The sequence below is a fragment of the Rhinoderma darwinii genome, chromosome 5 (genome assembly GCF_050947455.1).
Source record: "Rhinoderma darwinii isolate aRhiDar2 chromosome 5, aRhiDar2.hap1, whole genome shotgun sequence".
In the NCBI taxonomy this organism is placed as follows: domain Eukaryota; kingdom Metazoa; phylum Chordata; class Amphibia; order Anura; family Rhinodermatidae; genus Rhinoderma; species Rhinoderma darwinii.
In genome coordinates, this window is record NC_134691.1 from 127025576 (window position 1) to 127038845 (window position 13270).

A 13270-nucleotide genomic window follows, 5' to 3' on the forward strand; every position below is an offset into this window, starting at 1 on the left:
CAATCCTCGGGGGCTTTTCCCAAAGAAAATCAAGAAGCAATTATAATTACACTACCCAAACCTGGGAAACAAAACGACCAACCACAAAATTTCAGGCCCATCTCATTGCTGAATATAGATCTGAAAATATACGCCAAAATATTAGCGAACCGCCTGGCTCCCATTTTACCACATCTAATAGCAGAAGACCAGACTGGCTTCATAAAGGGACGACAAGGTTCAGACAACACTAGAAGGGTGATAGGTTTACTACACCACATTGAAAAGAATCATATCCCAGCCGTACTATTAGCGTTAGACGCGGAGAAAGCGTTTGACCGCATATCGTGGAAATACGTCTTTTCTACATTAGAATATATGGGCTTCTCGGGGAATATAATGTCGGCCATCCAAGCTTTATATTCAAAACCCTCTGCCAAGATATACACAAATGGTGTATTCTCTGGAGGATTTGATATTTCGAACGGTACCAGGCAAGGATGTCCACTATCACCCCTCATATTTGTATTATCCATAGAACCACTAGCTCAATTGCTCAGATCACATAAAGAAGTAACGGGCATTCAGGTAGGGCCGACAACACATACAGTATCTTTATATGCAGATGATGTGATATTATCGTTAGCTGAACCAGAGAGTTCTTTGGAGACTGCAATGGAGTGTATAACAAAATTTGGTCAGGTATCTTTATATAAATTGAATACACAGAAATCTCAGTGCCTCCCCCTAAACCTCAATACCTCAACCCTACACTTTATTCAATCTAAATACCCTTTTCAATGGAATAACATGGAAATTACATATCTAGGCCTCACTTTGTCAGCAAAACATAAAGAGCTGTTTGGGGTAAATTATATCCCTTTGGCACAAAGTCTTCAAGAAGAAATGAATAGGTTGCTCAAAGTGGAAGTGTCATGGTTGGGCAGAATCGCCGCGTTCAAAATGCTTCTCCTACCAAAGTTATTATATTTATTCCGAACACTTCCCATACACATACCTAGTTCATACTTCTCTCGTCTCCAACGTATTATGTTAAATTACATTTGGGATAAAAAGAAACCGAGGATAGCATCACATATTCTTATCAAAGATAAAAGTGTAGGAGGCTTAGGTGTCCCTGATTTATTTGGATACTATGTCACGACAATAACTGCACAAGCAGGGATATGGTGGAAGGAGGGCATTACGAAACCCTGGGTGAACATGGAAACATCTTACTTAAAATCGGGTAACTTAAAATCGCTTCTATTCCTTACATTAGGGAACATACCAATTCCAAGTGAAATTTCACCCCTGACCAAAACTACCTTGGCATGTTGGTCATTTTTACATACTTCTGCAACACAGAAATTGCCAATATCTAGGTCATATATACCATTAGACTTTATAGAACTAGCTATGCCATATATAACGCTCAAGGGTTGGAAAACACGAGGACTAACTTCCTGTGATCAATTGTTCCAAAATAACCAAATAATAAGTTTTGCACAGCTAAGATCTACACACGGAATTCCTCAGAGGGAACTATTCACATACCTTAGAGTAAAACATTTCCTCCACAGTCAAGCTAATCTGTTATTCCAGGGGAATCTGGTAGTAATAAGTGGATTTAACAAAGGGAAAAAAGGGTTAAAACATCTTTATGATTCTATGTCTCTCCACACTGAATTCCAGAAAACCAGACCTATTAGGAGATGGGAACAAGACATGGGGAAAACGTTTACAGATCACCATTGGATATTAGCATTCAAATGGATGCATATCTCATTAAAATGTGTTTCTCATGTAGAAGCAGCAACCAAGACTTTTCTGAGGTGGTATTACACACCAGATCGTATACACTATATGTTTACAAATGTATCCCCACTATGCTGGAGGCATTGCGGAAAGGAAGGTTCGCTCATTCATATATTATGGGAATGCACGAGTATCAGAAGTTATTGGATAGAGGTGATTAAATTATTATCTGATATATTCTCTATGGAGTTGATGCCTAACCCACAACTTATATTATTGTTTTTAGAACTGGATATGATTCCAGTGGAACACAGAAGGCTGATGTGTAAAATATTAGTTATGGCAAAACTAGTTATAACACGTTATTGGAAACAAGTGGTAATTCCTTCAATGGATGAACTGATCTCAGCTATTAACACTTCTTATTCTTACGAGAGGGCGATGGCATATGGAAACTTTACGATCGATACTTTTGGAAAACATTGGAAGGCATGGATAGAATATCCTCTCTGCCTCAAATAATAGAAGAATACAATTCCCATAAGATTAGAACAAATTACTGATAAGGCTAGTCACTATCACTATCAAAAGAAGAATAAACACAGAAATAATATAAATGTTCGGGAAGACGGTTCTGCTGGCATATGTTGTTTATATGATGTTTATATATGTTGTTTATGTCATCACACAATTTCTGGTGACCCCAGATAAGGTATATTAAAATAGAAGGACTATCTGTATGCTCATGAATGTTGAATAAAGATAAGCTAACCATATAATTGCTGTAAGTTAGATTCATGGCATATGATGCGGATATGTTTTTATACATTAGGAGATGACAAGTTTGTATTTGTATTTACATGAAAAACTTTAATAAAAACCATTGAAACAAAAAAATGAACATGGGGACCTTTGTTCTCGGGTGTTAGGGTACGTTCACACGCAGTAGCAAAATATGTCTGAAATTACAGAGCTGTTTTCGCCTGAAAACAGCTCCTGATTTTCAGACGTTTTTGTAACTACTCGCGCTTTTCGCTGCGTATTTTACAGACGTTATTGGAGCTTTTTTTTCAATGGAGTCAATGAAAAACAGCTCCAAAAACGTCCCAAGAAATGACATGCACTTGTTTGACGCGGGCGTCTTTTTACGCGGCGTCTTTTGACAGCGACGTGTAAAATTACACCTCGTGGGAAAAGAACAATCGGGAAACCCATTGAAAGCAATGAGCAGATGTTTGTAGGCGTAATGGATCCGTTTTTTCAGGCGTAATTCGAGGCGTAAAACGACCAAATTACGTCTGAAAACAGTGCGTGTGAACATACCCTTATAACAAAGATGTATGTTGGGAATGTCGATATACATGAGAGAATAAAAGGATTATAATGTGCTATAAAGGTTTTTGGTTAGAGTAATTATATTCAATATTTAAGGGGAAAAAAGAAGGAAATTTTTTATTTTTTTTTTCTAGTTACTGGGTCTGTTTTGGTACCATAATAAAGCCCCACGTGTGCTGCAAAAATAAGGAAAACCATTTGTAGCCAAAGTAAAACACAAAAAAAGATGTCACCCTTAGGCTGCGTTCACAAAGGGCGGCTACGCTGCGTAAAGGTACACAGCATATCCACCCTGGCGGCCACAGGGAATTGGCTGCAGTGGTCACATGGGATGAGACGTTATCCCAGGAGGCTGACCTGATTGAAGAAGCACAAAATCTGGGTAAGTGTAAGACTTTTCCGCGCAAAAAAATGCAACATCTGCTATTTGTTGCGGGTATTGAATTCAATAGGGAAAACCTGCAACACAAATGCAGCGATTACGCAAATACAATCGACATGCAGCGGATTAACGTTTACGCAGCGTGTGGATAGCATTTGTTCAAATCTCATCCACTTTGCTGCTAGTGTATTATGTTGCAGATTTTCTGCAACAAAATAAGTTGCAGAAAAACTGCAGTATTCATCACGCAACGTGTGAACCTGGCCTTAGAACATGTCATTCAAAAAGGTGAAATATTGCTCTGGCCATTCAGGCATCTGAAGGCCTTGGTCCTGAAAGGGTTAAATCAACAAGCTCAGGCAATTAGCAGATGGTTGTAGTTCTGGATTCAGAAACCCCCGTCAATCAGATGTTATTAATTGGAGAACATGAGTCATGCCATATATTTCTGCTGTAGTGGAAAACATGCCTCTATAATGTCCATATGTCCTAGAAACAATCATCCACATTTACTATTCCGTACGGTAATGTCTGACAAAGTTGTGGTAAAAAAATTTTACTTTTCTCGTCACTTGCCAAACTTGGAAAGTGATGAGAAAAGTGGGTGTTTTTACCCACTCCTCTCCAAGGAGACATAGGGCCACATTTATTAGGAAACATACGTGACAATGGCGCAAATATACGCCTTCTTATTTTCAGACAGTTAAAAATGAGCAAAATTTGGCACAAATATTTCAACTACTTCATTTATATAGAGCCGCCAGTCTTAGAAAATGTGGGCCACTTACTTTTTAATCAACAGAGATTAAAATGTTCCACAAATACCACTAAGGCCCCATTCATATGAACGTGCTTTTGCGGCTGCAATTTCCCCTAAAATCCACAGGAGAATTGCGGCCCCATTCATTCCTATGAGGCCATGTACACGACCGTGGTTTCCACTGTCCGTGAATGGTCCAGGAGCCCTTAGAGGAAATAATGGAAGCGGCCATGTGCACGGCCTGCGATTTGCGGGCGGCTCGTGGGTGACACTCCGTCGCCGGCCGACCCGAAAATCATGGCCATGCATATGGCTACAGTCGTGTGCATGAGGCCTAAGAGCAACAAATTTGATAAAAAAAATAATATTATATCTCAAGTATAGTTTGCAATGTCTACCTAGCACTATACAGCAAAAACTGATCAATGTTAAATATTTACCATCTTTGTTGACCTTTCAAAGTAGATTGATAAGATTGTAATGGAGTCCGGACCTGTGCTGTAGGTCCGGGATTCTGTAACGTCTTGGTGTGCTGTTGATGAATCCAACCACGTCCTGATGCCATTATATAGAAGAGCCTAGAAATGTACCTAGAAAACAAAATATATAGTGGTCAGTGTTCCACATTAGTCTGCTGCATACATGGCCCTTGACTCCATCAAGTTCATTCAGGGCCAGGATAGAGGCTTGACATAAAAACATCTATATAGGGCTAGTTTAACCGGTTAAGGACTAGGCTGTTTTACAGCTAAATGACCAGAGCAAATTTCACAATTTTGCTATGCGCTTATTTAGATGACTATAACTCAGCAGGTGAATAAAGTTAATCTTTGAATTTTACACTCTTTTTAAAGGACAGATAGGGCTTTGTTTTAGTGGCATTTGTCAGTATATATCATTTTAATTTTTTTCTCTAAAGTGGGCAAAATTGGGAAAAAATGCAAGAATTTAGCAATTGCGTCAGTTTATGCTAGCATTTTTCACACACGGTACGGACCACGGACAAAATTAATCTCCTTTCACATTCTTCCACTTCTCCCGTGCATGGCGATACCAAATATGTGTGCCTTATTCACTGTGCGGGCATGTGCCAGGGCTTGGCATAAAAGGAGGCTTTTTGGCCTTTTCGGTCCAGGAGTTTTGCATTTGATTTTATAGCCGCATACTGTTTTCTGGGGGGCGTAATGCTGCTGAAACATTGGAAACACCCCATAAATGACTTCATTCACACAAGTAGACCCCACAAGGTTTCCTTCAAGGGGTTTATCATATTTTTAGACAGTCCAGTTTTCTTCTGAAAGTTTCTTGAATAAGATGGAACAAAATAAAATCAGCGCATTTTTAGCAAATGCGTCAGTTTATGATAGCATTTTTCACACACGGTATGGACCACGGACAAAATTCATCTCCTTTCACATTCTTCCACTTCTCCCGTGCATGGGGATACCAAATATATGTGCCTTTTTCACTGTGCGGGCATGTGCCAGGGCTTGGCATAAAAGGAGGCTTTTTGGCCTTTTCGGTCCAGGAATTCTGCACTTGATTTTATAGCCGCATACTGTTTTCTGGGGGGCCTAATGCTGCTGAAACATTGGAATCACCCCATAAATTACTTCATTCACACAAGTAGACCCCACAAGGTTTCCTTCAAGGGGTCTATCATATTTTTAGACAGTCCAGTTTTCTTCTGAAAGTTTCTTAAATAAGATGGAACAAAATAAAATTAGCTTTTTTTTTTTAACAAATGCGTCAGTTTATGCTAGTCTTTTTCACACATAGAATGGACCACGGACAAAATTCATCGCATTTCACATTCTTCCACTTCTCCCGTGCATGGGGATACCAAATATGTGTGCTTTATTGACGGGCATGTGCCAGGGCTTGGCATAAAAGGAGGCTTTTCGGTCCAGGAATTCTGCATTTGATTTTATAGCCGCATACTGTTTTCTGGGGGCGTAATGCTGCTGAAACATTAGAAACACCCCATAAATGACTTCATTCACACAAGTAGACCCCACAAGGTTTTCTTCAAGGGGTTTATCATATTTTTAGACAGTCCCGTTTTCTTCTGAAAGTTTCTTGAATAAGATGGATTAAAATAAAATTAGCAATTTTTTAGCAAATGCGTCGGTTTATACCAGCATTTTTCACACACGGCATAGACCACGGACAAAATTAATCTCCTTTTACATTCTGCCACTTCTCCTGTGCATGGGGATACCAAATATGTGGCCTTATTTATCACATAGAGATGTAGGAGGGCGGACGATAGAAGAAGATTATTTCACAAATCGCTTTTTTTCAAAGCTGGTTTTACAAAACTCAACAGAGTTTCTAGAACACTTCCAAAATATCTGCTCTTGAAGCAGAGGTCCCAAAATATTCATCTAGGGGTATAATGGGAATTTATTTTTTGGGGTTTTCTAAAATAAGAAATTGCAGGTTTATGCAAATGGAGCTCTCCAGCAGATGAACTTTGGAAAACATCAAACATGACATCCACCCCCCACCCATTCCCTCCCTCACCCTTGGAGTGAAATCAGGGGAAAAATAAAAAAGTAATGTAGGGCAAATATATTTTCAACAAATTAACTAAAATCTAATAATTCAGAACAGTGTGGTATTTTTTAAAACATGGCTCAATGCACAGGCCTGGTTGCGAGGGACATGAGGGACAGAAATATCGGGAATCTTTGCGGTGCCCGTCTTTTCTGCAGACGCGGCACTTTTTCTGGGGGTTGCTTCTGGTTGGTGTTGGGGGAATCCGACTGATGAAGTGTCTTTCAGTCAGTCGCGTGACATCCTCAGACTGGGGGCATTCTCGGGTGTCCTGAACATCAAAAATGAGCCCTTCAATAATTTTTTCCTGGAAATCCAGATATGTGTCTCTGCCTCTGTTTTTTTTGTAGAGCACAAATGAGTTGTGGATTGCCACCTGTAACAAATAAATGGCCACTTTTTTTGTACCAGGCTTTAGTTTTGCGTTTTACTAAATAGGGCTGTAAAACCTGGTCGCTTAAATCCACCCCCCCCCCCCATGTACTTGTTCTATTCGGACACGCTCACTGGTTTGTGCTTGTCCGATGTTGCCCCCCTTTCCCTCACTGCCACTGTTCCTGCGGTATGAATCGTGCTTAGCACATACACGTCTTTGCGATCCCTGAACTTGACCGCCAGCAATTCTTCAGATGCATAAGCACAGGAGTCCCCCTTTACCATGCGCTTCCCCACTAATTGCTGTGGAAAACCAATTCTGTTTTTGCGCATGGTACCACATGCCCCAGTCCTTGCAGCATGCAAATGCCTAAACAGGGGCACACTGGAATAAAAATTGTCGCAGTACAAGTGGTACCCCTTGTGAAGCAGAGGCTGCATTATCTCCCACACGATCTTACTGCTGGTGGAAAGATCAGGGGGGCATCCAGGAACATTTATTGTGCGGTCCCGCCCTTCATAAATCCTGAAGGCGGTGGTATATCCTGACCCGCTTTCACACAATTTGTAGAGCTTAACGCCATATCTTGCCCTTTTTGAAGGTAGATATTGGCGAAAGCTAAGTCTGCCATGAAAGTTGAGGAGGGATTCGTCCACACTTACATTCTGCTCAGGGGTGTAGAGTTGCAGAAATAAATTATTCAGGGAATTTATCAGTGGTCTTATTTTGAACACAGGGGGGCCTGTGCGTTGTCATTGAAGTGGAGGAACCTCATTATTGTCTCATAACGAGACCTGGGCATTACTGCAGAATATACTGGGGTGGCTTGGGCGGGTCTTGTTGACCAGTAAGACCTAATGGAGGGCTTTTTGACAATACCCATATTTAGGGTGAGCCCCAAAAAAAAATTTCATTCCTGCAAATTGGTGGGCGTCCAATCTCTGGCATGGGTGGATGAAGGTTTCTGCCTTATATATTTGTTTCGTGGACAATCTGATTTAGGATGTCGTCCGTTATAAATAAATGGAAGTAATCCATTTGGACAAAATTTGTATTGTCCACGGTTATGCCAGGAGTGGCAGTAAATCCGTGGATTCTAGGCCCAAAAGATGGGGCAGGTGCCCATACAAGAGCCTGGACTGGAGGGACCAGGCTGTCCCGTGCTACAGCGCTACTTGGCCCTGCGCTTTCATGCTCTGCAGTTTCAACTGCATCAGGGACAACGTCCCCTGAAGATGAACCTGAAGTGACGCGGTCATCGTCACTACCTAAAACAGGTTCCATCTCTGACGCCATCTCTGATGCGGTCTCCGACTCAGACCACAGCATGGCGTATGCCTCCTCGGCGCTAAACAACTTCCTCGCCATAACGTAACTAACACGAACACTAACTAAAAAATGTTTTAATTTTTTTTATAAAACGCACAAACTGGTATATATGTCTACACTACCGCTAAGAAAAAAATAAACCGCTATTGCTATATATATTATATATAAGTGGATATATATATATATATATATAATTATATACTCCCTACCTGCCTATTCTAATAGAATAAAAGAAAGAAAGGTAGATAGATAGATAGATAGATAGATAGATAGATAGATAGATAGATAGATAGATAGATAGATAGATAGATAGATAGATAGATAGATAGATAGATAGATAGATAGATAGATAGATAGATAGAAAAAAAGATAGATGGATAGAAATCTATCTATACAGAGAATGTTTTATAGTGTAACTGTATTTTTTTTCACTGTAATCTTCTGGCAGCAATTCTCTCGAGTCTCTTCTTCTCCTCAAACTGAAACAATGTTTGAGGAGAAGAAAAGAGGCAGGAGATTTACTGCCAGAAAAGTCAAAATAAAACAAATGTGGTCGCTGTGAAAGGTTTTCACAGCGACCACATGTTCAGGGACCATCAGATTGGTCCCTGATACTCTGCCCAGTGCCCAGAGCTGTTGGTAACAGTTAGGGCACAGGGCTGTGTGCACGCGATCGCGTGCACACTGTTTTATATGCAGAAATGCATGTGATCGCTGTGATTGGTTGTCACAGCGATCACATGTTCAGGGGCCAAAAGATTGGCCCCTGACATTCTGCCCAGTGCCCATGGCTGTTAGCAACAGCCAGGGCATAGAGCTGGGTGCACGCGATCGCGCGTGCACAGTCTCTGAAGTGCCGCCGTAAATAGTCTATACGGTAAAAATGGTAAAAATCATTGGAAAGGTAAAAATCAACTTTTTTTCTGAAAAAAGGTAGCCATTTTTAATTTTTACAAGGAATAAAGGAGAAAAAGTACCCCAAAATTTGTAAAACAATTTCTCCCGATTACGGAAATATGCCATATGTGGTAATAAACTGCTGTTTGGACCCACAGAGGGGCTTAGAAGGGAAGGAGCGCTATTTGGCTTTTGGAGTTAAAATTTAGCTGAAATGATTTTTGGGTGCCATGTCGCATTTGCAAAGCCCATAAGAGGCCAAAACAGTGGAAACCCCCCAAAAGTGACCCACATTTTGGAAATTACACAACTTAAAAGAATCTATCTAGGGGTATTGTGGGCATTTAGACCCCACAAGTCTTTTGCACGATTTATTAGAATTAGGCCGTGAAAATGAATATCAACATTTCTTCCACTAAAATGCAGAATTTTTTTCAATTTCACAAAGGATAAAGGAGAAAATGCTGCCCAACATTTGTAAAGCAATTTCTCCCGAGTACGTCAATATTCCACATGTGGTCATAAATGGTTTTTCATTAGAAAGTTTCCGGACTGAACCATTTTTTTATTTTCCTTTTTAGTTTTTCCCTCCCCGCTTTCCAAGAGCCATAACTTCTTTATTTTTCCATCAATAGAGCGGTATGAGGGCTTTTTCTTTTGAGGGACGAGCGGTCATTTTTATTGGTACCATTTTTTGGTACATACAACTTTTTGAGCACTTTTTATTAAATTGTTTGGTAGAGCGATTTTGACATTTTAAATTCTTTATTTTTCACGTGAGCCCGCTCCATACCTCACCACCCACACTACGACATGCTATGTCGTGGTGCGTGAAGGGGTTAATGTGCAGCGGATGGTACAGAGTGAAAATTTTCAATTTTCCACTGATATGTCATTTTAGTGCACTACATGTTATGCCCAGTTTGTGCCACTGAAGACAAATACCTCATAAAATATGAACCGGGTTCTCCCGGGTCTGGTGATGCCATGTCAGTGGACGTAAACTGCTGCTTGGGCATGATGTAGGGCTCAGAAGGGAGGGAGCGGCATTTGGCGCACAGATTTAGCTTGTTAGTTCTGTTTTGGGTTTTGCTGGCATTTCAGTTTATAATGTGGGGGCATATGTTATCTGCGGAGAGAACATCAGGGAAAATAAGAGGGTATAATAATGGGGTAAATAAATAATAATCCGCAGATGTGTGGCTGGTGACGCACTGATAAATTGCGCCCAATCTTATCCGCTTTTGGAACACTCTGCACATTTTGCATCGCCATATTCTGAGAGCCAGAACTTTTTTATTTTTTCTCCACCGGAGCAGTTTGAGGGCTTAGTCTTTGCGGGACAATCTGTAGTTTTCATTGGTACATGCATTTTTTTTTTTAATCACTTTTTATTCCATTTTTTGGCAAGCAAGGTGACCAAAAACCATCAATTCTGACAAAGTTTTTATTCTTTTTTTTATGCCGTTTCCCCTGGGCTATAAATGACTTTTTTACATTATTCTGTGGGTCGATAAGATTACGGCGATACCATATGTATATAGTTTTTTTTATGTTTTGCATCGTTTGTGCAATAAAATCACTTATTTATAAAATAAATTATTTTTTGTGTCACCATATTCTGAGAGCGATAACTTTTTCATTTTTCAGTCAAAAAAGCTGTGTAAGGGCTTGTTATTTGCGGGACGGGTTGTAGTTTGTATTGGTACCATATTGGCGTACATGCGGCTTTTTGATCACTTTTTATTGTATATTTTGGGAGGGGTGGTGACCAAAAAATAGTAATTCTGGCATTGTTTTTTTACTTATTTTTTTGCGGTGTTCACCGTGCGGGAAAAAAATAATATTACAGTTTTATAGTTGGGGTCATTACGAACGCGGCGATACTAAATATATGTACTTTTTTTAATGTGTTAATTTTTTTCCTATAATAAAAGACTTATTATAGGAAAAAAAGCATTTTTTGTTTATGTCACTTAGAACGTTTATTTTTACACTTTTTAAAAACATTTTTATTATCTTTTTTTAACTTGTCCCACTAGGGGACACTTAGACTTGCAGCTCTGATCGCTGCTAGAACACATTACACTACCTAACTGTCATTGTGAAGTGACAGTCAAACTGACAGGAAGCCTCGGAGAACCGGCCAGAGGCTGATCCTCTGAGGCTTCCATTACACATGGCAAGCACGGAGACCATTGTCTGGCCTCTGGTTGCCGTGATAAGGATAGTCAGCCCCCCGCAAATGCATGTGGGGGGCTGCTGATCTGCTCTAAACCTCTTCAATGCGGCGATCGCAATCAACCACCGCATCGAAGGGGTTAATTGCCAATTTCAGCGGCGACAGGCCGATGATAGGCAACGGGGAGAGCAGGGCAGCCACACAGTAAGGGCTGATTCAGACGTGCGTGGCGTTTTTGCGCACGCAAAACACGCAGCGTTTTGCCTGCGCAAAAGCCACTTGCCTGCTCCGTGAGGCAGCATCATATGATGCGCGGCTGCGTGCTTTTCGCGCAGCCGCCATCATTATGACACGCTATTCGGATGTTTGTAAACAGAAAAGCACGTGGTACTTTTCTGTTTACATTCATCCTTTTGACAGCTTGTGCGCGAAACAGGCAGTTCGCACGGAAGTGCTTCCGTGCGACCTGCGTGGTTTTCATGCACCCATTGACTTCAATGGGTGCGTGATGCACGAAATACGCGGAGATATTGACCATGTCGCGCTTTTTGCGCAGCAGACAAACGCTGCGCAAAAAGCACGGACTGTCTGTACTGCCCCATAGACTTGTATTGGTCTGTGCGTGGCGCGTGAAAACCACGCGGCCCGCATGGACGCAATACACGTTTGTGTGAATCCACCCTGAACCGGTGTAGCTCCGAGCGGCGGTTAACTGTTAAAACGCGGACGTAACTGCACGCCCAGATGCGCGAATGTACTTCTCATCTGGGCGTTCATTTACACCAAGGTGCGGGAAGGGGTTAACCCCTTCAGGACCAGGCCATTTTTTTATTTTTAGTTTTGGTTTTTCACTCCCCTCCTTCCAAGAGCCATAACTCTTATTTTTCCGTCAATACAGTGGTGTGAGGGCTTATCTTTTGCGGGAGGAGTTGCAGTTTCTATTTGCACCATTTAAAGTACAATATTATGCACTGGGAAAATGAAAAAAAAAAAAGTTTTTTTCTTATTTGCGGCCTGCAATTGGAAAAAAACTGCGATTCCTCCATTGTTTTTTGGGTTTCGTTTTTAAGGCTGGTAAAAACGACAACTTATCATATTGAGCCTCAGAATAAAAGTTTACAGTAAAATCAATGGGCAGATGTGTGTAGGCGTTCCGCTTCCGATTTTTCAGCCGTGTGCACATTAGGGATGCACGATGCATCGAAACTTCGATACGGTTTCGATATTCTGCATCTCCAAACGGTTCGATACCGTTATTTCATGTATTTCAATACTTAGCTGTGCGGCCGCACAGCTCAGTATAGTAACACATGAATGTATGAGAGCGGGGCTGCGGCTGTGTTATACAATCATTGCCCCGCTCCTGAGTCCTGATAACAGGTGAGCGGGGTCAGCATGATGAGATGCGACCGGCGCTGCACTAATGAGCGGCGGCACTGAAGACAGAACATGGCGGGCGCACTGCAAAACACCCCCATCTTCTGTCTGCAGTGCCTGAACCGCCGCTCATTAGTGTAGCGCCGGCCGCATCTCCTCATGCTGACCGCGTGCGCACTTCCTGTCAGGAGAAGGGCAATGGCTGTATTACACAGCCGCAGTCCCGCTGGCGGAGATCAAAGAAACCTCTCATCTCCGCCGCTATTCCTCTGAATGCTGCGATCACAGCGGACTACAGCATTCAGGGGAAAATGAGAAGGGGGATGCCCCTTGGAT

The 13270-nt window shown here is 41.4% G+C and overlaps 1 protein-coding gene across 3 annotated transcripts in view; it reads right to left on the bottom strand.

Moving 5' to 3' along the window:
• Positions 1–13270, bottom strand: part of FBXO15 (F-box protein 15) — a 211222-nt gene that overhangs the window by 187037 nt on the left and 10915 nt on the right. For all 3 annotated transcript variants that reach the window (XM_075826480.1, XM_075826478.1, XM_075826479.1), the window contains exon 2: positions 4655–4804. In XM_075826480.1, the coding sequence (XP_075682595.1) occupies positions 4655–4804 (150 nt within the window). The remainder of the gene's footprint in view (positions 1–4654; positions 4805–13270) is intronic.